This window comes from Sander vitreus, chromosome 20 (assembly GCF_031162955.1).
Source record: "Sander vitreus isolate 19-12246 chromosome 20, sanVit1, whole genome shotgun sequence".
NCBI classification, from domain to species: Eukaryota; Metazoa; Chordata; class Actinopteri; order Perciformes; family Percidae; genus Sander; species Sander vitreus.
Genome location: NC_135874.1, coordinates 23,585,996 through 23,611,133, shown reverse-complemented (window position 1 = coordinate 23,611,133; position 25,138 = coordinate 23,585,996). Strand labels below are relative to the sequence as shown.

General features: G+C 39.4%; 2 protein-coding genes across 4 annotated transcripts in view; one reads left to right on the top strand and one right to left on the bottom strand.

Moving 5' to 3' along the window:
• The window catches only part of babam2 (BRISC and BRCA1 A complex member 2), an 88,490-nt gene extending 66,175 nt beyond the window's left edge, over positions 1-22,315 (bottom strand). The window contains exons 1-3 of the mRNA XM_078278281.1: positions 22,179-22,315; positions 19,102-19,178; positions 15,594-15,688 (exon numbers count right to left, since the gene is read on the bottom strand). Coding sequence (XP_078134407.1) covers positions 15,594-15,688; positions 19,102-19,178; positions 22,179-22,315 — 309 coding nt within the window. The remainder of the gene's footprint in view (positions 1-15,593; positions 15,689-19,101; positions 19,179-22,178) is intronic.
• Positions 22,314-25,138, top strand: part of rbks (ribokinase) — a 40,575-nt gene continuing 37,750 nt past the window's right edge. The window contains exon 1 of one of the 3 annotated variants that reach the window (XM_078278283.1): positions 22,314-22,408. The gene's annotated coding sequence lies outside the window, so the exon portion shown is untranslated. Of the gene's footprint in view, positions 22,409-23,343; positions 23,440-25,138 lie in introns of those variants that run through there. The other 2 variants (XM_078278282.1, XM_078278284.1) reach the window with 2 other exon arrangements.

Sequence of the window (25,138 nt, the reverse complement as noted above, 5' to 3'; positions counted from 1 at the left end):
TCCAGGGTGCCCACAGACATTCCCTCCCACCAATCCCCATTTCAACAATCACCAACAGCACTCGACCGACTGACTGAGGCCAGAAAGCAATATGCAGATTTACAGAACAAAACTACGACCATATGTAACCACCTGTCACAAATGAGTAAGTAGAATCAACCAAACATGACCCTCTACCGGGCTAATTGTACCAAACAGAAGTTTCTCCCCTCTTCAGGGGAACCTGTCCGTTGATGCGTGAGGAACAAAATGCTTATAATTATTGCTAACATCACTGTGCAAAAACAAATTGCAGGAAAAATGTCAGGTCTAATAAAAACAAATGCCTGTGCTCTTGGGAATGAATGCTGTGAAAGCTTTATAATGGAGAAGTACAGCACGCAAATCAAAACCAAAGCAAAAACAAACCTAACTGGCTAAATGAGCTCACTGCACTGTTTGGACTGACCGCGCTTGTTAATGTAAAGAGATTTATGCTGCCTAAAGGAAAGGGTACTTGTCAAAACTAGTTTTTAAACAATCACTACCTTTTCACATTGACGTGATTTGATAAACGTCATTTTAGAGAAAGGTAAGATTGAATGTGCCTATTTTCTCCCCTGATAAATTCATTGTGAAGAGGATGAAGATGATGGCGGCAATATTTGAGATTAAAAAAAAAAAGGTAGTAAGTGGCTTACAGTAGGTTATGGAGCATGACGTAGGTCTCTGGAGCCCTTGAGTTCTGAACAAAGTGATAGTGAAAGTGATACCTTTCTCAACTCATTCTGAAAGTGAAATACTGCTTGCAGATTTAAACTGTGCAACCTGATGACATAACTTCAATGCCAAAGTAAATGTTTAACTACAGTTCATCTTTTTTATCTGCCTTGCTTCAGCACTCAAGCCAATTAAATACAGGTCAACCTAAACGATGAGCAAATCGGAATTAAGAGCCATGTACTGAGTGGGAGGGAGGATTAATAGACGCTGGAAATACTGTAACCTTTAATATCGATTAAATGAAGGTGTCAAGTCAAAGTCTTTGACTTGCATTAGCTTGTTTCCCTGGCTTTTTGTTCGCCTGTCTGCCAGTCTGTCTGGCAGCCCATATCAACCCAATGGAGAAAGCTTCCATTGTTTTAGAGCAACCCAGACTCAATTCGCCAATGGTGGTGGTGGTGGTGGTGGTGGTGTGTGTGTGTGGGGGGGGGGGGCTAAACAGAGACAGTGACCTCATCGTCCTGATCCACCAGTGGTTACCAGCAATGCCGGGATTCCCGAAATGAAGGGGCGATGCAAACAAGGATGGGCATTGTCCAAAAGAGGCAGCCAGTGCTCCGGGGCAGGAGCGAGCCGAAACTGAGGAGAGACTGAGGAAGTGCTGTGTCAGGACTGTGACACAGAATATCAGTGAAACTCAACTGAGGAGGAGGAGAGGCAGAGAGGAGAGATCAGAAGTAAAAAAAATAAATAAAAAAAAAGAAGCTGTTGAGCTCAGGCAAGTAGGCCAAGGCCAATGCTAACAGGCTTGAAACTAAGAGTTTCTGTTACACTGGTCGGTAATAATGACACAGTAAATAAAACCTACCTTTTATAATAAAATATGTGAGGAAAGCTGCAGTACAACTTTATTATTGTTTAAATGATGCACATACCTGAGACATTGATTTGTTTTTCCAAATACAACTTTTGTTCAGAAAAAGCAGGAACAAGAAATGTTCCCTTGTGTTTAGACAGAAGTGTAGAAGAAACACTCCCTCGGAAATTACAGTTAAGGTTTCCTCATGCTCAGTAGTTAACCTCAGCTGCTCCAGAGCTATTCACTGGCCAATGACAGAGGAGATGAGCTTGTATCTGGTGACTACAGGGTGAAGCAGGGTGTTGCTGAACGAGAGCTAGGTTGACTTCTCTCAGTATAAATAAAGACTATTATTTAATGTTAATATATACAGTATTTATAAGACTAAGCCGACAGCCATGCTAGCTGCTGCTGGGGACTTTAAATAAGTGTACCGAATTCTATTGCAATCCCAGTAGGATTCAAACTCTGGTAACCTTAATGTAATGCAAAAATGTAATGGCATTCCACCCTACAGTTGTCATTAAATATATCTCAGCCTGGACCAAAGTGGTGGACTGACGAAATGACAGACAAACCTCAATCAAGGTTGCCATCCCTACTGTGGCAAAAACACTTATGGCCGATTACAAGACACTGCACTGGCTCGTCTTGTATTGTACTGAATGTTCTGACTAACAAGGTAGCAGTTGAATGTTGCAGCAAAGCATTGGTCGAACGTAGAGGGAGAGAGAGTGAAAAGCACTGAGCCAAAAAGCAATGTCCTTGTGTTGCAATGTGTGTGTGTGTGTGTGTGTGTGTGTGTGTGTGTGCTTGTCTGTACAGACTCTTCACAGAATTGATTTTATACGCTCTGCTGAAGGCTGTGTGTGCCATTACAAATCTACGTGTTATTTCTCATGAATAGGATAAGCCCTGCGGAAAATGTACAGATTTGAGACATAAAAACAAAAGATGCAATAGTCGCAATCTAGGCTATTTGAGAACTGAGATTTATCATTTGATGAAATGAACTGAAAAAAAAAAAATCATCTGCATGCCCTCTAGATCGCTCTGTATGAAAGGAACATCTTTCTTAGGGCTTTATCCACAGGGGGCCGTCAACAGTAGCCACTGGTTCAATCTGGACCATATAATCCAATTATTTTGACACAACACACTGGTTAAACCTGTGTCAAATGATTAAGCCTAAACTTGGCTTATGATAAAAACCTGTCACCTCTAATACATAAATCACTACTATATACTTTCCTTCTTTGAAAAGAGCACATATCTGTAAGGGAAGCAACGTATAATCGTATTACCTTAAGATATAAGGATTTGATTCAATATCAATGTTAAAAACTGCATATTAAAAATATATTGGATTACCATTACCATTTAGCATTTTGGGTATTCATGACACAGCGTGTCCAAGCCTGTTGTTAAAAACACAGTGAAATAGCACAGTTGATAGACACAAATATTATAGATCACTATGCCTTTCAATAGAAAATACATGTTCTTTCTGCCTATTGGTTAATTTACTCAAATTACACCTTTTCTAATTAGACAGCAGCATTGGCAGTTCACCGTTGAGCTTGAAAACATTAAAGTTGAAGCAAAATTAAGAAAATTAAAGTACCTCACAAAGAAGCATGCAATGTGTAGTCAAATGAATCAGCAAGAAATATTTTTAACAGTTTTTAAATGATGCAAAAGGGTAAAATCAGCCTACTAGGCCTCATGAGTTTCAAAGAACTTCTAATTAGGACTAAGAGTCTACAGCCGTGCTAGGGGTCTGTGAGGCTGCACTTAGTCACAGCGATGCTTTGAGCTAAATGCTAACATCAGCATGCTAAAATTCTCATTCCTCCATGGTAGCGACTTGTCAATCAAAAGGTAGCCTAAAGCATAGGCTGCTTTATCGTCTATTTTACTTCAAATAGGACCATGATTTACATCATGCTGTATTGATCAAAACTTGAAATTGAGACCATAAACTCATTATTAAAATGACAATTAAACTTAGTAGAGTCGCACCCTGCTGGCCATTTAAAAAAATGAAGGTTTAAGGATCTTCCGAAATTGGCTCAAAGGTTGCCGTTTGGCCATAAAGTATTGGACAAATGAAAATGTTGAGCTGATGACGACACTAGATTAAAAGCCACAGGATCACCAAAGTCATTAGAATGTATCCTTAAGGGAACTTGACTATCTGTAGCAAATTTCACAGTTTCACTCAAAACCACATTCATTCTGTGGGGAGCATCAATGGAACACACATTTCATGGCAATCCATCCATCCATCCAATAGTTGACAGAACAATTCACTCAGAACCAAAAATGTCTACCTGCTGGTGGCCCGGTAGTAAAGTCAGTGGATCACAACGATAATGAGAACGTATCCTTTTTGGGATTTATTTCAGTTGGAAACAATGTAGTGGAGCGACTGACTGACTGGCAGCCCTAGAGCCATGCCACTAGTTTGGCTAAAAACAACCTACCATGTTTGAATAAAAATAAAACTGCTCTATTTAAATGTGTGACTTAGTGCATCAAACAAATAGACATTTCAACATTTGTCTCAAAGCAGTGATTCCATTAAGCTACAATTCAAGTGAGTCTAAAGTATTGTAAATATGTTGAGGATAAGGGAAGAACTCAACAGAAACAGTGTTTTCCTTAAAGAACAAAATGTACACCTAAATTGGGCATCTTCACACTGAAAAGACCCAAGTTGACAGAATTATGTCTTCCTGTGCCATCCGTCTGTACCATCTCCGATCCAATATTTATCTTAGGCCAATGAGAGAGGGACTGGCATCTGAAAATGCAAGATAATTATATAGGCCAAGAGAAGATATTTGTTTTTACGTCTTAAATGTGATTTTTATAGATGCTGGCAACCTGATCCAATAAATCGCTGTAGACTTGAAAGTGTGAGGCATTAAAAAACTCCCAAGTATTAAATTAATCTCTGTTAGTCTTTAATTCAAGTGTGGGCTCACACCCTGTTTCGCCCTCGGAGAGTGCCAAGTCTAAGATCATGCTAAATTGCTCTTGTCATGTGTTTAAGACACTTGGCAATCTCAGCCCAGTGTTTTTTTTTATTACTGTGATCTGTGCAGTTTATGTCCAACACAGTACAACTTGATGACAGAAATAGTACTTTTCTGACTACTTTTATTGTGATTCAGTAACTGCTTTAGGCCAGTACCAATCCCCTCTGAGGGCTGAGACTATGGTCCCATCTTTGTCTTGGCACATATGTAGGGCTGGGTATTGTTCCAAAAGTTTCGATACCGGTACTGATATCAATACCATGACTCAGATACCGGTTCCTAAACGATACTTTTTTCGATACCAATTTTATACAACAAAAAAAAGAAATTACAACATTACGGCACAAATATTTAGCTTTTACTACGAGAGCCCCGTCTCTGTGCGTAACATAGAGTTTATCCTGCCTGCCTCTACAAACATGTAACGTTAGACAGCCAATCACAAGCATTATTAGATCTTTGTAGAAGCATGCTCATTGGCTCACTGACGGTGATGAGATTTACTCCTTAGGTATTGAAATTGGGTATTGAATGACTAGGCACTTTTTGATACTCGATACTTTAAACGCAATTCGGTCGGTGCCTAAAAAGTATTGAAATCTGTACCCAGCCCTACACATATGCCTCTTGTTTTCCCATCCATCAGTTGGTGTTTAGGAATTGCCAAACTCTTTTCTACCAGCCATCTCTGGTAGCAAACAATAGCCTGCCTACGAAAAGCATTCCCAGACCTGTCAGTGAGCCATGCCAATAATAAACTCTAATAAAAGCTGGAATGCATTATTCTCTAAAGCGGGAAGGAAGCAGGAGCAACAGTTGGTACACTATGCCCAGGTTGCCATAATCCTGCTTTTTGTGCCGTCTGAGGTCCATTGTTAGAACAGTAACAGGGGACGAGCTGGAGCAGCAGATAGGAAGCGTGCACCAATGCTTGGAATTCAGGATTACCAGGGGATAACGTGAAGTTGGAAATGTTTCCTTTTTCTAGACGGACTAGTGCTTAGATTGGCTTTACACTCCATTTTCATAGTGGGAGTTGTCCTGATATCTAAATTACAAACAAAGTCTCATTGTCTGAAGTCATAACTTCTTTAAGGAGTCTTGTTGTTTTTTTTTAAAGGTGGAAAAATAAACAATTTTTACTGTGAATACATACAACAACATCTCATCTAAGAGAGCAGGACAAACGACAGGCCAATTAGACTGACTAAAGGATAAGGCTGGTTATTCGTTATTTTCTAAATCGTAAACAAATCATTGGACCAAAACCAACAATGTGTTTTCCTTCTCACAATACTTTCCAACTTCACTACCCTATCTATGGCACTCAGCCCTCAGCTCATTGGCTCCTTCTTAAGATATAAATATTTAAAAACGGCTCACATATACAGTATATAGTTTAATTTTTTCAAAAAGGCTAAATAATTTTCTTAGACAGATAGGCACTGCAGCTTTTAGCAAAAGTTACTCAAACAGGATTAAATAGAGCATTTGTTGGGGACTATTTTCAGTGGCGGATTAATACACATTTGTGGTTGTAAAAAGTGGCAATGCTTATAAAGGAGCATGTCACCCAATTCAACAGTAACTCATTGATGTGCTTTTAATAGTTTTAGTAGTCGTTAGTGGGATCAAATCATTGTTGATTTTGGTCTGTTCATGGAATTTATTGACAATTACATTACAGTTAACTTCTACATACCACATTTTACAAGACATCCAGTCAATACTGTTGAAATTGTGTGTACTGTAGAAAACTCTCCACTAAATTAAGGGGGGGGGGGGGGACAGTGGTACACTTGTTGAGTTGATTACATTCAAAATTACCTCTTTTACCAACCAAGACTAACGTAAATTAGTATGGGCTTTTCAGACAATATGTCTTGTGTTCCTTCTGCCCTGCAAAAGTATAACACAATAAAAAACATGTTTGCACATATTTAGTAAATATGCATGTGTACACTAGAATAGCCTAATTCTCAAAGTGGATGTAGTTTAATAAATTGAGGGACCACTGGATTGTCATTAGGACTATAAATAGCAACATGTATCATTACTATTCAAGCCTGGGTAAAGTGGACAGATAAGTGGATAGGTATACCCATATGCTGAACCAACCAGCAGAAGCCATTTCTTTCCATTACTGAAAATGTGTTCATATTTGCCTGTTAAGCTGAACCTACAACTTGTTCAGTTAATTTACCAAATGCAACAAGCCCAGGTGGGGGAACAGAGCCAAATAACAACAAATCCACACAATGCAAAAGAGACCAAAACCTGGAATTTCCAGTTTAACTAGACAGAGCCTGCCTCTGTATCACACAGCAAAGTACTGCAAGAAGGATAAGTGGAAACATGTTGATGTTGTATCTAGAGAGGCCATCGAGGCTAACCCCAGGTCTTGGGCACATGCACACGCAGACTTAGAAAGATGCAAAAGACTGGGGAACTCCCAAAATGTTTAGTGCCTGCACGCATCACCGGACAAGTCTAGACCAGACAAATGATACATTGCACACAAAGAAGGGGCCAGAGGGGCAGACAAACAGTAGTATTAGGTGAGTAAAAACAAAGGTGCAACTAGAGATAACTGTTCGTATGTGCTGCATACTTACTCCTATCTCACAGTAGAAAATGAACAATGTATTTCATGCTCTTTGGCCTTTATGTTACATAAACTTAGCACAAAAAGTAAGGAAATTTGTGTTTGGTAGATTATTTCTCTGTGGTAACAATGCTTTTTGGCAATAAATCCTAAACTAAATCCTGTTTAGTTCCCTTTCAAATGGTGCCCCATTTGTAAGGAACATGCATTTGTGGGTTGAGCAGCAGCGCTGAGTATGTGGGTTGCGCCCATGAAACATTTGCCAAATCTTCCCTGCCAATGCCAAACAGCTTATTCTGCCATTGACTCGTTTGGTGTTTGGTGTATTGGATGATTCTGCCTACGGCAGTTGGATCGTAGGGTCAAATTGTGGAGAAGACGTGAGAACGCTATGCTGATTGCTGCACCGATAGAGTAACACCTTTTGGCGGCATCTCCCTCACTGGAAAAACGAGGCTTGTCATCATTGGAGGCAATCTCAATGCAGAGAGACATAGAGATGAGATTCTGCAACAAGTGGCAATCCCATATCTCCACAGTCTGGAAACTCTATCCTCCATGATGACAACGCTCTCCCCACAGGGCGGGGTTTATTAGAGACTACCGGAGGATGGAATGGCCTGCCAGCAGGCCTGACCTCAACCCCATTGAACACTTGTGGGATCAGCTTGTGACCAACACAACCACGTTGGCTGACTTGCGACAAATGCTGGTTGAAGAATGGGATGCCATCCCACAGCAGTGTGTGACCAGGCTGGTGACCAGCATGAGGAGGTGGTGTCAGGCTGTTGTGGCTGTGTATGGTTCTTCCACACGCTACTGAGGCTCCCATTTGTGAAATGAATAAATTGTTCAATTGCCAATATGTCTTGTTTCTTCAAACTTCAATCATCCAAACCACCAAACTAGTCAATGGCAGAATAAGCTGTTTGGCATTGGCAGAGAAGATTTGGCAAATTTTTCATCGGCGCAACTCACATACTCAGTGCTGCTGCTCATCCCACAAATGCATGTTCCTTACAAATGGGGCACCAATTGAAAGGGAACTAAACAGGCTTTCACACGGTATAAGATTTATTGCCAAAAAGCATTGTTACCACAGAGGAATAATCTACCAAACACGAATGTCCTTACTTTTTGTGCTAAGTTTAGAAGTCTGTATCAATGAAGTATGATAAGCAATAATGTACTGTACAGAGATTGGGAGGCAACCGGCTGACAGCCGGCTGGCTTCTGGCTTGGAGGGGAACATTTAGATGGCTGCATCTGTAAAAGGCTACATAGTGCAGAAGAAGTGAGAAGTACAGAGTCTGGTAATTGACATCTAGAGTTTCACTTTAAATTCCTTGCATGTATTAAAAAAAAATAAACTAGAATTTCAATTTGTGGTTGTATGCCTCTGCCAACCTGTCAATTTGCAGTTTACATCCATGTCTGTCCAGACTCATATAATATATGTAAGGAAGACTTTAAAGGAATTCATGAAACATGGATGCTTCACACTAGGACTGTTGGAATGAATTCCGAAAGTCGAATATACTTCGAATAGTAAAAAAATCAATACTATTCGAATGCTGAAATTTTTTGTAAATAGGTTGGCTAACGTTAGCTAATCTCCCTCTTCTCATGTCATGTCTGATGAACAATAAGTTATGGGAGTGAGAAACACAAGGCATTGTGAGCTTACGTTACGTACCGTATAACGTTAGTACAGGGGGGAGTAACAGGTTTTAATCATCGGCTGGAAATCGGAAGAAGGATGGGACATAGTTTTAACATGACTTTAAAATCGACATCCACCAAGCAATCCAATAGTTAGCTCATTCTGGTTTTCTAACTGCGTCGCGAGTTCTAAGAGCTTAGCTGGTAGCTTCATGGAGACAGCTAAAGTTTATGTTAGCTGCCCTACAGCTGTCAGAGTTAGCTTTGACTAAATATATTACCTTCTAACAGCTGTCTTCTCAGTAACGTGACAATCTGCAAGAAACAGGTTGCTTTTAAATCACTAAAATAGTAGTGGCAGCACCGTTTGGCTTAGTTATCAATGCTGTTAGCATCGTGGCTAACACTATTGTTACTTAGTTTATGACAAATCGTTTCGGCTGTGCTTTCTAACATGATGTCTTTGTGCTAACCGAGCAACGTTAGCCTTTGCAACAGAGACTCTCCATTACACTTGTTAGATAATGTTTCATTACAGAGTTCTCTGTTGATTTGTGTTTGTCGCTGTATGCTCGTGGTGGAAAATAACGTAAACAAAGAGCGGCGTGCCAGAAATGCAATGCGCCATGACGTAGATCCCCTTCAAGGCCAGGCTGATGTTGGTAGTCCCTCTAGTGGACAGAACGTGTAACAACAACCACATGCTTGTAGTGGCACTGACAATGCATAAGCCTGAGTGGTGTAGTACATATTTATAACAGGCTGCATATGGGCATTAAATATTCGAATATTATTTTAATATTTAAAAAAATAAATTAAATTTGAATGGTATTATAGAGGAAGACTCTACTTCACACACATCTTCAACTCCGCACCACAGAAGATCTATACAATCACCATTGCTTCAAGGTTAGTGTCACCAATTAAGTATCCGACCAAATGTCTCCCCTTTTTTTCCTTATTAGTTACGGCGTTGAATACTGGCCAGACAAGTGTTTATGCATTTGATATTGCATATAAAAAATAAACTCTAAAGTCATCATTTACTGTAGTATTGCTCTCCACCTTCCCTCCCTCCTTTCCTGCCTCTGTCATTTCCTCTTCTCTGGTTATTTTTCCCAGCAACTCGTGGGTAGACCTACTCTGTTGTATTCCTGTCACTGTGTTTGGTGAACACGTCTTTCCAAAGTCCTCTCCAACCATTATGTATAAAGCCTTGATCACAATTAGCCTATAATACTTACTGGAATAGGGTGTGTTGTCACTGATAAGCCACAACTGAAACGGTCTTAAAATGGATTTTCTGTGAAACTTTAACAGTTTTTTATTTTTATTTCCCCAGATAGTTAGGTTAAGTAAAGCAATTATTAATTATTTAAACAATGAAATGGTGAGACCTTATAGGATTCAAAGAATAAGATTAAAACAATACACAAATTAGCAGACTACATATATCCCACAGGGACATGCAGCGGTGGAGTGTCCATGCGGGTGCGGGTCTCTAAATTGGAGACAATAATTGCATATACCAACATCAGACTAATGGATCCTATATTTGATGAGCTATAAACAGTATGTTTTAAATAAAGTGCTTGTCAAATTGCCAAACAGCATCTGAAACCCCATCCCCAATATCTTTTGAGGATGTAATTGGGGTATACGTTTTCTGTTCCAGTGCGATCTCCATGGTGCCCCAGTGAACTGGCAGTTAAGACCATTTCAACCGTGCAGATGTACAGAACACAGTCAGCCAATAGAAACACGGATGCACTGTGTTTGTAGATGGAGAAGTTAATTATTCTGACAGGTTGTATTACCATGTTAAGTTCTACATTTGACCAAACATCATACTATGATCCCTCTTATCTATCTACAACCATGTCAAAGCCATGACATTACATCCTACAAGTGCAGCGTGCAGTGTGTTTCAACAGGCAACTGAGTTGTACACATACAGTACATGTACTGTAGTCCATACTACCCTGTACTAAGGCTAGACTAGGTCGGTCCAACAACATTCATTTCGTTCCCATGGTAAAATCAACATTGCATGTTCTATACTATTTAAAACTTTACAGTGTCTACATGTTCACCACAGTTAAGTAATCTCTTATAAGCCACCTTTTAACTACAGAATGGAATCAATTAAACATTTAGCTTAGACAGCTATAAATGTGTCAGAGTGGTTAGGTAATGATTACAGTTAGGAAGGCAATAACTACTCAATTTAAGATTTATTTCCATGTTAAAAGGAACAATGGCTCCCTCTCTGCCCAAAATAAACCAATTAGACCAGCAGATGACTTTCCACAGCCCTTACAGCATAAGATTAATAAAGCTATTGTGAGAGTTAACATGACTGACCAGTTAAAAACAAGCCTCACAGTATGTGTATCAAAGCACTCTGAGGTGGGGAACTGCCCTGGTGGCCAATTAGCCACAATCTGGATGCCATTTAGCCTACATTTGCACTTGCCAGTGAACCCTTGCACCTTAGCAACAATGAGGTGAACCTCAATACATTTGTGGCAGACTTTGCTCATATTCCATGGCTCATGGAACTGTTTTGCTATAAAAGGTTTATTTGGAGGGACATGTGGCCTCTCATCATCCAGCTCGGGTATTCGAGTCTCTTTCATCCCTCATGCATTGTGGTTTAAGTGTCGAAAGGACTTTTCTTAATAATCATTAAGGTTTGAAGATAATTCATTATTGTTGCTGTAGTATTTCATGTTGGAGTGACTACACCTTTTTGAAAGGCGGCCTGCAGGCGGTTCAGCAGTGTGTAAGGAAGAATTTTTGTGAAGTCAACTCCCCCCACCCGAGTCAGCTAACGCAAGACTGTTTACTGACAAACAGACTCATCACTCTTTGGAACAGCAGAAAACAAGCCGTCATTGTTCACTAAAGTATCAACATTATAAAGAGTGGCATATCACTACCGAAAAAACATCTTTGGCAGAGCTGTATTAGGATTTTTTCTTTTACAGTATATAATTAAAGTGTAAAAAAAAAAACTAAAACACACACACACACACACACACACACACACACACACACACACATATATTACACATTTATGCATCTTTCCTATTGCACTATAAAATATGGCATACATACATACATTTAACTAAACTGAGAAAACAAAACAAAGTGTTAAATGGTGGATGGACGTGACAGTAAGACTGTGAGATTTTCCTATGAGTCAGAGTCCCCCTCATAGTAGCGATTCCTCTTGATTATATCCTCAGACTGACACTGCCTTGCTATTCACCTTTACCAGGTAACAAACGGTTTCATCTTGTAGCTTGGCTAACTCACAAAAAAAAATTTGATGCAGCTTATATAAATCTAAATATGAAAAGCTGCAAACAGCTTTGAGTCTGGCCTTGATTTTGGGCCGAGGGAGGTTGTAGTGACGGGATACTTTATGTTCAAACCCCTAGTTCAGTGTCTAATTAGCTGAAAGTCAAAACCTTTTCAGAAACAAGATTTCCAATATGCGGGGTTGACCGTGGATGTATCATGTGCATGTTTTAGTCCAACAGCAATGCATTTCTCTGTCTAAACAAAAACATGAATAACTAACCCATATAAGACAGGTTGACAGCAGGGGAAAACACAAGGCTAAACAGAGAAGCTAATGATACCCTTGGCCGGCTGTAAACAAGAGCACTGGGTTGCTGAGACATCAAGAATTCAACCAGCCATTGACAGAGGACCTAAAATTAGCCTAATGTTTACCCCCCACTGGATAGGGCTAGAAACATATTGCTTGTGAGAGCCAAACGTGAAGTGTACTTCCAATGGATTTTATCTATTTATATTTATTTATAAATGTTATTTATTTATTTAATATTTTACTTGTCATTAATCAGCAGTATGTGATCATTTTGTTTAACTATATAGGTCAGATGTTTACATGTTGTACAAGTCATCATAAAGACACCTGGTCCATTTGTCCTAAAATGATTCTTTCTAAATTCACACTGCCAGTGCAGATGGTAAACATGGGGGGGAAATTAAGGAATTGCTGGGAATTCAGCGTTTTAAAGAGTTAGAGGGGGTTGTACTTACTGAAAATGTACAGGAAAAAAGAGTGAGTAGGAGAGGAGGATCTCAGGCAGAGAGACAGATGAAGGAGGATTATGAAAGCATGAACAGCAAAACACAGCAAGAATATAAGTGAGGAAAATAAACATGCAGTGGGCTGCCAAGCACTGGCTAAGCAGAGGTACTTCCCCTTATGTGCACAGCTGGAATTGTGAGACGGTGAGCAATACTCCCCTCTCTTCTCCCAGACTCTGACACAAGCAGGGAAATTTAGCTTCTCCGTGCTAGGCCGCTTCTAAAGCAGCACTGGATGACTGCATGGTCACTTACCAACAAGAGGAAGTACTCAATAGACTGCAGATCGCCATCAAGGCCTAATAATCTCACTAGTCAACACTGTACTGAGACAATGACAGCCAATACACATTCATTCCCAAGTCAACATTGTACAACGTACATTTTTTAATTGATTTAGAACTAAAAGGATGTACATTTTCTTTAGAAAAAAACTGAATGTTTGGCCTGATACCGGTCCTACACGAAAGGTCTAGCGTATCCCTAGAAATGATGTCCACATTGAATGATTGTGCACCCCATGATACACGTTAAATGCCAACATACAGCACCAATACAGGAAGTTGGGTGCCCTATGTGATGAAGCAGAAAGTAAGGGTATGGACGTTAGGGAGGTGGATTTGTACCACATCTGACTTTCCGAGGTCAGCGGTGCATGGAGCATAAAACCGTTTTTTTTTTTTTTAAATCACTCAGCATTTCAGCTTCTGAGACAGATTTCCATGTCTGGGAGACAGAAATGTATATTTCCCATAGATAGAGGCTTACACCTCGACGCAGCGGCCGCGGGTTCGACTCCAAGCTGCGGCCCTTTGCTGCATGTCTTTCCCCCTCTCTCTCCCCTTTCAAGTCTAAGCTGTCCTGTGCAAGTAAAGGCCTAAAATGCCAAAGAAAATAAATCTTAAAAAAAAAAAAGTATAAAGTCTTGAGAGGAACCAGAGTGACTGACAAGGAAGGGCATACAAAAATAAATGAGAGGTTTTGTACCAATGTTTTCTTTGACTTTGCTAGAAATATGTTATTCCTTCCTGGTGTGTTGACGTTACTTATTGGCCTAAAAAGCGTTTCACACAGACCAAAAACCAGTTAAAATCCACTGTGATAATTTAAAGCTATAGTGCGTAGTTTCTGTCTCCCCCATGAGGAATTCTAAGTAATGACAACAACACTGTCGGCGCGTCCACATGATACAAGCCTTCCGTTATCGGAAATCCTCCATGCAGTTGCTAGTAGCCAAGGAGGACACGGCGGATTAAAAAAACATGATGGACTCTTCAGAAGAGGTAATTATCTTCACTCAAGCTTCTGCGCGGGAAGGTCGCCGGACGCCACAATCTTCTAAACGCAGCCATACTGAGACATACAGAGTGTTTTGTAGAGCTGATAGTCTTAATCCGCTTTGTAGCAACTCATTTGGCAATGGCTTGAATGTAACGGACGTTCATTAATATCAAAAAGTTGTGCACTGAAGCTTTAATTTGTAAAACAGATTTTAGAATACCTATGTAAAGTAACCAATTTGCCTAATGACCAGAAAATATTTCCAGAGTATTCCTTTCTACCTCTGAAAAAGAAATTGCAGGATCTGACCATTGAAATGATTGTTTAGGACTGAATATTAAGTGTGGTTAAAACATGCATACAGATTATCTGGAAGTGATGGTCATGTTGTAACCACTTTTGGTGGTGCAGCAGCTTGTATTACTGTTCAAACATTACAACCACACCCCATTTGAAACTAGACAGTGCTGATGCAATCAGTCCTTGAAAACCAGTTCTCATACATACAATTATTTACAAAGTCTTCATACTTTTATCTATAGATGATGTGCATTAATCTCACCACCACATTGCAAACAAGTTCTTTGAAAACAAACTTTAAGGGAAAGATGTTAATGTTTAAAAGTTATAATTATACAAACTATGATGAAACAAATGCCTTGAATTTCCCCTACAGGTACACTTCCTGAAAGCCTAGCATTATCATGAACCTCATAATCTGTTTAATCAACTGTTGTTGAAGTCAATCATCCCATGTGCTGGGTAATCTATACTGTCTTTATTACAGGGTAGTTTGACATACATGTTCTGCACAAACTGCTACAGTCCATTAACATGTTTAGGCTAGCTTGCTCGTGAATCATGGCTTGACAGAGACAAATCCGATTTGCAGATAACAACTAAGTCAAAACAGAGTTTAGGGCATAATGAAACAACTGCAAATTATTGCAAGATTTCCAGCTATCTGTACACCCACGGTGGCTAGTTTGCTTTTACAACTCCCTGCTTTAACTTCCTCTGGCTGCTGGGATCAGTGAAGTTATGAGCAGCAAATTGATGCATCTGTCTGACACTTAGGACCACATAGGAGAACCATGTGACGAATGAATGAAAAGATCTGGCTTTGACAAGTGGAAAAGAATAAAAACATAGCATGTGGTACATTGGTTTTCTTGTGAAACAGATTAATGAAATAAATGATATTTTCACTACAAAGTAAACCACATTTTGAATGCAAAAAAAAAAAAAGAAATGAAAATTAGCATTTTAAAGTCTTGCAAGTAATGATTGTCACACAAGTGTAGATACTCACTGGTAGTTCTGAGGGTGCAGGGAGAAACTCGGCATCTTCTCCAAAAATAAAATCTGGCGGCAATTCTGGATACTGTGCATTGAATATGATATCCCCTGTGAGAAAATAAGCAAAAGGGATTACCTGATTGATTACTAATTGTGTCAACATGAATGCACTTGCTTGCATTTCTATGTGTAACGCATCAAGGGATCAACCTAATTTTCATGTCATATGAGCATATTTGCACTCTCTCTGCAAAAAGAAACTCCATCTTACCATGTCATGCTGTGTCTAACTGAGCGCTGCAATGTTTCTTTCTTTTAACAAGTGAAAGAGGTGGAATTTTCTTAATATTATTGTGAAAATCTTCCTTATTCTGCCTTATTCAAGATGTGGAGAGCAGATTTTTGAACACTGCTGAAACAAGGTAAACCGCAGTGGGAACACTTTGACATGATCTTAACCTGGCCAGTCTTGAATCTGACTCTGACATGTAATAGCTTGTTTTGTTTTCAGTAGCAGCCTTAACAACCGCATTAAGGTGCATTTGAGCTCTGGGGTCTTTTATTTAAGTACCTACAGGAATAAGCAAACTTAACATTTATCATTAAAGCCATTCAAATCATGCCAAACATCTCAGTCTTGTAAAGAAAATTGCATATAGGTACTTTAAATATAGCGCACATTAAGCGGTGCTAAAATCCTATAATAATAACACTATAATTAAGAAATGCATAATGCATTTAGAGAAAAGAAAAAAAAAAGAAAACTACAGACTGGAAATGGCCTTCGCTGAGGCAAGGACAAGACCGTGATAATATGATCACATAACACTTTGCTTGTGCTGGTTCACAATGTTCAGATATCATGTTACACAATTCTATTTGTGTGCTGCAAGACTGTTCTGTTCTGCTTTTTTTATGCAGTTCCAGCGGCAGTAAAAGGAGACAAAAGTACACATATGGAAATATTTTTCCAGTGGAGGAGAGTCAAACAAGGAGAGGAGAGGAGAGGATGTGCTGTAAATCTGTTACAAACCACTGGCAGTCTGTCAGAGATGCACTGGCATGGTTCCAGAGGGAAATGGAGGTCTTGGAAAAGCAACCTTTACAGGTCACATAGGCCTTTATATATTGCTTTGTTCATACAGCCGGAGACAGCAATGAAAAGTGTAGTCTAGTCACTGCGTAACGTGCCTTCTCAAAGTCTTCTATTTCAGCCAGACATTTTACTGAGGTCATAAGGGCGTAATGTGTACAACTACAAAGGCCACAGATTGTTGTTTAGCAGTACCAGCCACAGTGGTGAAGTGGAAGGGGGCTGGTCTTGCATTAATAGTGCTTAGCTCTTTGCAGAGTCTGCCATGTGTTTGCAAGCTATCAGTAGATAGATTCTTGATTTAACAAACATTATTGCTGAGGCCAAAGCACAGGAAAGTACAACAGCTGCAGAGTTGTTGCATGCCATGCCAGAGACCTGTTTTTGTCAGGTTTCAAGACTTCTTCCTAAACTATGACAGGTATACAGCAGATTATATCACTTTAAGGGAAAAGACGATTCGATTACATGGCTCTATCACAATATAAAACCCCAATTCCACATGGAAGTACTTTTTTTTTTTGCATATTCTTAAACTGCACACTTACACATTCCTCGAGTCTAGCTACAAAATCTTGACATTGGTCACAATCATCTCTGTCTGGACAGATTTTTAGCAATTTTTGCAAAATAAGCAAAGCTTACTTCCCCCTTGACAGACATGGGTTTTTCCCCCGAAGCAGTGCCACATTTGCACCAAACTTTATAAACAGCCAAATGAAACTTCACACACATACTCTTGATGAATTTGGCATTTCATAATGACATGGTTACTGGTGATTATAATCACATAACAACATTTAGTGGCGTTGCCCATTGGGCACTTCAGGACGCATGCTGATAAGGGATAGTCTGTGATGTGGGGACTTGATTCATAAGCGAGAGACCCTTCCAGTAAAAGTTCAGTGGCACCAACAACAGCGTGTTTACCGGTATCATTTCACTGATTGAGCATCACCAGAATCACAAAAATATTCATATTGTTTTTGTACTTGAAGGATTCCTGTGGGTGCTTTTGGTCTTACTTCTTGCATCGAAACTGCAATTACAAAACATTCCTATGGTGCTGCTTAGCTAACTATGCTTTCTTCTTAAGGCTGGAATCCAACCTGGAATGTTGCGATGTAATGTGGCATGCGATGTAACCACACGGGCTCTCCATGCACTTAATTGTGCATTTTATTAAAGTGATACAGAATGTTGACATGGTGTTCTTATTGGCATCCATCTTTCTAGTCTCAAAAGCTCTTGTCAGTATATTCCCAGTCTTCATTTAGCCTCTGTGCATAGTTCTGGTTATTTAAAAAGACATTTTAAATGTAAAAGTGTCCTGAATATGGGTTTTGAATATGTTGATTTCATTTATCCACTGGTGTTGGTGGCTTCAGCAGCTGGTGTTAACCTGAAACCGCCTGTCATCTTTAAACCAGCCTACTCTGAGACAGAAGTGGACCTCTCAAAACTAATCAAGGTTGGATTGAAATGTTTTATCTGTAATCAAATTAATTCAGCACTGCTGTTTCTTTTTTCAAAGTGCAGGCCCATTGCTCTAGATAATGAATCAATTAACCAGAGCACAGTGAAAAACCTGCTAATTGAAATGCTGTCAGCCCTTACATTTTGTCATTACACACAACAAACAAATGGACGTAGAAAATGAATCAAAATGGACTACATTGTTCAATCAGCGACTGTTCCTTAATTTGTTTAATGTAAATCAATCTGGGAACGTATTGAAGACTAACAAGCCTGATTTTAAGACTGTGAAGAGCCTTGAGCGTGATTTATGGTGCTGCTGAGCGCCACGCAGAGATTTCGCCGTTGGTGTCTGCCGGCATGTGTGTGTGCGTGGAGAGTGTGTGGTAGAGCGAGGGAGAGAGTGACAGCGATTAGCTTCGTAGCAAGTTGTGACTCTGGAGTCATAGTGAGCGAAACAAAGCGTCTCCCCTGTGCTTCCTGACCACGGTGGGAAATCTGTAGCAGGAAAAGTTAACCCTCTCCTTGATTTCATGTTGTTTATGGAGAAGGAGAACCAGGAAATGAGTCGGGGGAAATCCAACGCTACCAAGCCACGGCCGAGCGACGTGTAGTTACATTTTTCGAGAGGTGCACGTCAGGCTACGGCGTAGGGGCCGGCGTAGGGTCGGTGTCTCCACGTACCTACGTAGCCATGCCGTAGATTTAAAGCAGAAGCATATCACGCTTTAGCTGACCCCTCGTTCTACTTCTACTACTTTGTGAGCTAAAAAGGCAAGGCAATGTTTGCTAACAGTTTCTCTCCCAAAACTATTCTTTCATAAGCCAACAATAACAACAACTCATCAACGCAAGACTCAACAAATATATGTGGCTATTCAACCAACGTCAGAGACTAAACTGTTTGCATTAGTTTGAAAATGGCAAATAGGAGAAGGACTGATTTACTTACATTTCAGGGTTTCTCCAGCATAGGGGATGTGAAGTTTGAACCGATCACAGCAGGGACCAGGGGTCAGAGATGTACACCTGAACATGGGAGTTAATGAAAACAACAAAAGACATAATCAATCTAATAGTCTGAGAACACGTAACAGTAAGCATCAGCAAGGTTTATCATTAATTACACCACATCATATTTCCAACGTGACATCATGACTACGCGTAAACATACACGCCACTTTTGTTATCTGTATGCATTTTGAGCTATCCGCGTGTATAAACGTAAACAAACACACCACTTTCTAAAGCCACGTGGCGTTTTATCGCGAGTCTACGTGTTATCACGAGGCTACGGTTGGTTTTAACGTCACACGCGGGGGAAAAGAAAAAACGGTTGGGATTAGCAAAAGAAAAACGTGGTAAGGAACCAACACACGCGGGACGCGATCCCCGCTCTCTTGTGTGAAAGTCCTGTGTTTTACCCGTCCTCCACCCCAGCCAACCTCCTTACGCGGATTTTCGCCCTTTCATACTACTCGCTATGGCCTCAATTCACACGCAAACGCCAAGGTAATGTAAGTCAATGGAGGACAAACGGCATTGATAAACACGCTGAAAAGCGAGTGTGCGTCTTCATAACACGCTTATAACGCCATACCAATTGGCGTGTCATACATACGCCACTTCGTGAGAACAGTCTGATATTTCTGACTGTAATGTTGCAAACGTAACATTGTGTACTTTATAGCGCCAAATCACACTACTTTCTTTTTATGCCGAATCCTTTCTACACTTCTGTCACTTTAAGGCCTGTTGACTAACATAAAAAGATTTCAGTCGTTTTAGCACGGACCTAACCCTGTATTCTGTACTTTGTCCAATACATTTTCAAATGATTTAATGAGGGTTTGACATGTTTGACATCAGACTGGGGGGGACGTGAATCTTCACTGGTCTCACGATTCGATTACGATTGTCCCGTCAGCGATTGGAATCGATATCCCGATGCAACACGATGCGTCGTATATACACATCGCTACACATGATTTTTCATCAACAAATTCCAGCAGTCAGACAGATATGAACTCCCCTTTTAATTGTATCTGCTCCTAAAAAAAGACACTTCCCGAATGTAGAGGTGTGTTAACACAGTAGACGAAAAGGCAGAAACAAAAAAAGCAGCGACCAGAAGATCAACAAGTGACATCATTAGGAAACAATCGATTATGGTCCGTCACTGCAGAAACCGTTGAGGACCGCATCGCGATGCATCGATGCGTCAATTCATTTCAACGCCCCTACATCAGACTGCCACATTTCCGCTTTAATTGGCATCACTTTGTCTTATCCAATAAGACATAAAAACAGGTCACTGTTGTACAAACACGAGAGCAAGATCTTGACTGACATTTTAAAAGGATTTAGATTACGCCCATTTTTTCTCTCACTTAACATGCATGCACCTTGTGAGGGTTACATAAGGGTGTTTTTTTTTTTTTGGGGAATCGTGAAATCATGAATACATAAATGAAGGTGTACTGCTGAGGTGTTTGGTGAGGTGTTTTTTTTTTTTTTTTATGAAACGTTAAAAAATTCAGAAAATCTGATAAATCCAACTATACAAAAGCAATTAATGGTAACTTGCCATTAAAGCCACCATGTGGCTGAATTTAAAATTCTCCACCTTTAGCACCAAGCAGTGGTGGTATCAAACAAATATGTAAATGATGCATAGACTGCACCATTTTTTCACTGGGATTGTCTAATTTTCCGACAAACAACATATAATACCGTTCGATTTCTCTTACTAGTTTGTCATCAAAGGCAACCAAACCACCATTGTTAAAACCAAGCTTGAGCCCCTGTAGTTTAAAAGGCAAGGCTAATCATTCACATAGCACGTTTGATTACAAAGGCCAATATCCATTGCAGGCTCAACACAACAGCTACAACAGGAAAGAATTGTAGCAAAGCTTTCATTACATGTTCAGACATCACAATGTGTGATGGATCAAAAGACAATATCTGTGATGTTGTGGTAGAAAGTAGCTATTAGAAAATATCTACATTTTTTAACAAAAAAGTCCAAGGTACAAGACTATGACTGCAAGCAAGCTGATAATAGTTTTGTTTTAAATTGTACTTTTCAATTTCATTTTAGTGCGTTTGCCAGTTTTAGTTTAGTTTTTCAGAAAAGTTTAGTTGTACTGCTCCTAACTAGGGCTGCACAATTAATCGCAATTTTATCGAAATCCCAATATGGACTAGTGCAATATCCAAATCGCAGGGGGGGGGGGGGCAATATTTGTTAAAGGCAAAATATGTGTCAAACTGTTCCGAATGAATTATTGTGGTGCTGCAGAGACGTCCGAGCCTACAGTTTCCTATCCTACAGACTAAAGAAAAAAATCTTTGTGGGGCGACCTCCAGCTCACCCAGTAGAGCGTGCGCCCCATGTAGGCTGAGTTCTTTGCAGCAGCCCAGGTTCGAGTCCGACCTGCGGCCCTTTGCTGCGTGTCATCCCCCATCTCCTGTCTATCCACTGTCACTATTGCATAAAGGGAAAAGCCCCCAAAAAATGATCTTACAAAAGAAAAAAGAAAAAATGATAATTGCCTCCAATATCGTGAATCAAATCGAAATCGCAGTATCAGTCAAAAATAATCACAATTAGTAGAGGTGTTGAAATTAATCAAATAATCGATGCATCGAATCGTGGACGTGGTCGACGCTGCATCGATAATCGACCGGGCCATAATCGATTATTTCTGTTTACATTTTAATGTATGCCTAACAACCTTTCTGTTTACATATTCTGTTATGTTTTGCACATTCAGGAAGTGCCATGGGCTCAGCGCTGTAATTGTATGTATGCAATTTATTTAGTGTTAGAGCACTGCAGAATGTTTTGTTTTTGAAGCTTCAAAAGCTATGAATTAAATATCCTATACGGCTTTAATAGAAACATGTATTTGACGCATCGTGATATCGAATCAAAGACATGATAATCGTAATCGAAAGATCAGTGAAGATTCACACCTCTAGCAATTAGATGTTTTCCTCATATCGTGCAGCCCTACTCCTTACCCAGTTTTGAGGTCTGTGACACGGAGACAGTTTGTGGAGTCGAGTCCTACACGGCCGTCCCGCACAACGCTGCACAGCATGGGCCGCAACTCAGGTGAGATCCGATGCAGTGCAACCTCGGGGGACATGTTGTTCATTTTATCCACTCTGAGGAGTCTGTGGAGATACAGCAACAATTTACTCAAATGATTTAACGTTAATCAAAACAGCATTTTACAACAACAAAAAAGGTATGTATTTGTCCCTATGATTTGTACTAAAGACTCAAAGAACATGAGCTACGTTACATCATGTACATTATGTGACATTTCCTGGTGCGTTTGTATGAACGTTAGAATCAGTTTCATGTTCTAAAGTGTTAGCTTTCTGTGCCCAAGTTATTCGGTGAAAATATGTTTAAACTAGAAGAATACGCAGGCTGACAACGTATGTTTATCCACCTCAATATTCCTGAAAGTTTAAGGTTATGATTGAACCATTTAAGGGCCATGAGGTGGGGATACAAATGTAACGTTATAACACTAACGTTACTTGGCCCTGTCCCCCCTCTCCATCACTATAAACTGTAGGCTGGCCACATTGCATTGGAAATACACAATGTAGTACTAAACTGGTGTACATTTTGGTTGGCGTTAACTGTTACATTCAGTAGTTCGTGGGGAATTAGTCTGTACGCCACATTTTATGTCAGACTGTACTGTAACGTTAGCTAAATGCTCGTAAACTTTTGGTATCGTTAGCCAATGTTAGCTTACCACAGAATGGAGCGTCACATTACCAAAATTTGAACAACTAGTTCACTCGAAAAATAATCTGTTCATTATTGTCCATTTAAAATACAGCATGCGGTGTGTGTTAGAGTACCTGAAATAGCTGGAAGTCAAATAATTTAAGCATTAACGCCAATGTTTATTTCGTACTCTCCAAATTTCCGGTATGTTTTTTGGGTCCTTTTGATAGCCCAGCACATAGCCGTCTATAATAATGCCTGTTGACACAATTATAGTTTTCACTCCCTAAGCCACATTGTTGGTTATATATATATATATATATATATAACTTCTAAAGGATGTTTCGTTTGACATAGTTATACCTTAACAATTTTAAACACAAGTAAATGTTTGCGCTGATTTAGTGACAACATAGGTCTGGCTATAGCTATAACGTTAGGCAGCTGTCATAATGCACTTTGGCCGTCACTTGTCTGTTGTGGGTGGGTGAGTTGAGTTGTCCACTCTGCAAGAACATATTTGAATGCAAGGTAATTATTGTGTTGCGTTTATCAACAACAGTTTGGCTCCACACACTGTATTTGGCATAAGCGTTCGTCTAATTAAACTGGGCCATAGTCTCTTTTTGGCGATTTATTCCACGGTGTTCCTTTTTTTCAGAGTTGGGAAGAATGGTTGGCTACACCCATAACGTAACTTCATCGCTTTAATGTTAAAGTTCCCATTTAGTGATAGTGTGACGTTTATTGAAACCTATACGTTACTTGCAGGCTTGATATGCAAAGCATACGGTACAGTAAGCCAGTACTATTGTCGTTGCTTACACATCATTAGTTTATGCAGTACGACTAAAATTGGAATAGGCTACAGGTAAATACATGCAATTTATTCATATGAATTCTTTTTTTATTTATAATACTTTAGTACGCACACACTTAACGTAAGTACATATTGTGAGGAAATGCTAGGTCAATTAGGCTACTTTTATTACTTAAGTGCGTGTGCATCATCGTAAAAGTTTATATATCATATGTAAATGCATGATTTGTTTTCCTGTAATCCTGTAATGCTATTGTTAAAATTCCCTTCCTTGATTTATCCAAAATAAATCTTATTGCATTCACATCCCATTGAATTGTATGTGTATGACTACCTTAATCCTGCTAAATGAGAAAACATATGTTCTTGTATTTATCATAGCACATAAAAAAAAAATAAAATAAAATAAAAAAAAACTCACAGACTGCTAATCATTCAAGGTGTCATGTGAAATGACAACTGGAATGTGTTTGTTGTGTACAAATAAAACAAATCTAACTTTAACTCTAACTAACTATGAAAGATGAGTAAAAGTAGGTCTGTCACAATTACACGATAAATTGTCCCAGAAATTATCGCGATAAATGATAATATTGTCGTTCTGAGACCATTTTCATCTAATATAATGATAATGGCATAATAATGCAGGTACACCTTTTCAAAGATCAATAAACTTTTTATTTCTAAAGAATATTTAACACTGGAACTGGAAGACATTTTAAATATCCACAATGAATGAACAAAAGAACCAAAAACAATAAATAAAGTGGACTCTCAGTCTCTGTTAACAAAAAATGCACTGGAATAAAAACCAAACACAACCAAAAACAATAAATAAAATGGAAATTTTTCCGGCCGAGATAATTCCTGTTTAAAAATTATCGAGCTCATTTTTATTTATCTTGCGATTAATTGATTTATTGCCTATTGCGACAGGCCTAAGTAAAAGCATGGGAATTATATCAGTACGTGCAGCAAGACCAGTGTTGTTTCCCAATAAGGGCATTAGGGCTGATTCACATATGGGAAATTCCACCTTCATGGGGATGATTTAGAATAAATGAAAATACTTAAGACAAAATAAGTATCGGAAACAGCAACAGTAAAATATACACTACCGGTCAAAAGTTTGGGGTCACATAGAAATTTCCATTTCACTCCATTATAGACAGAATACCAGTTGAGATCAGTTGCATTGTGTTTTTTAACCAGGGCAGCAGTTTTCAGACTAGATTATGTGCTTATATAATTGCAAAAGGGTTCTCCAATGTTTTCTCAGTTAGTTTTTTTTAAATGATATCAGATTAGTAAACAGAATGTGCCTTTGGAACATTGGATGAATAGTTGCTGATAATGGGCAATGTAGATATTGCATTAAAGATCAGCCACCCACTCAGATCAGCTGGTTTT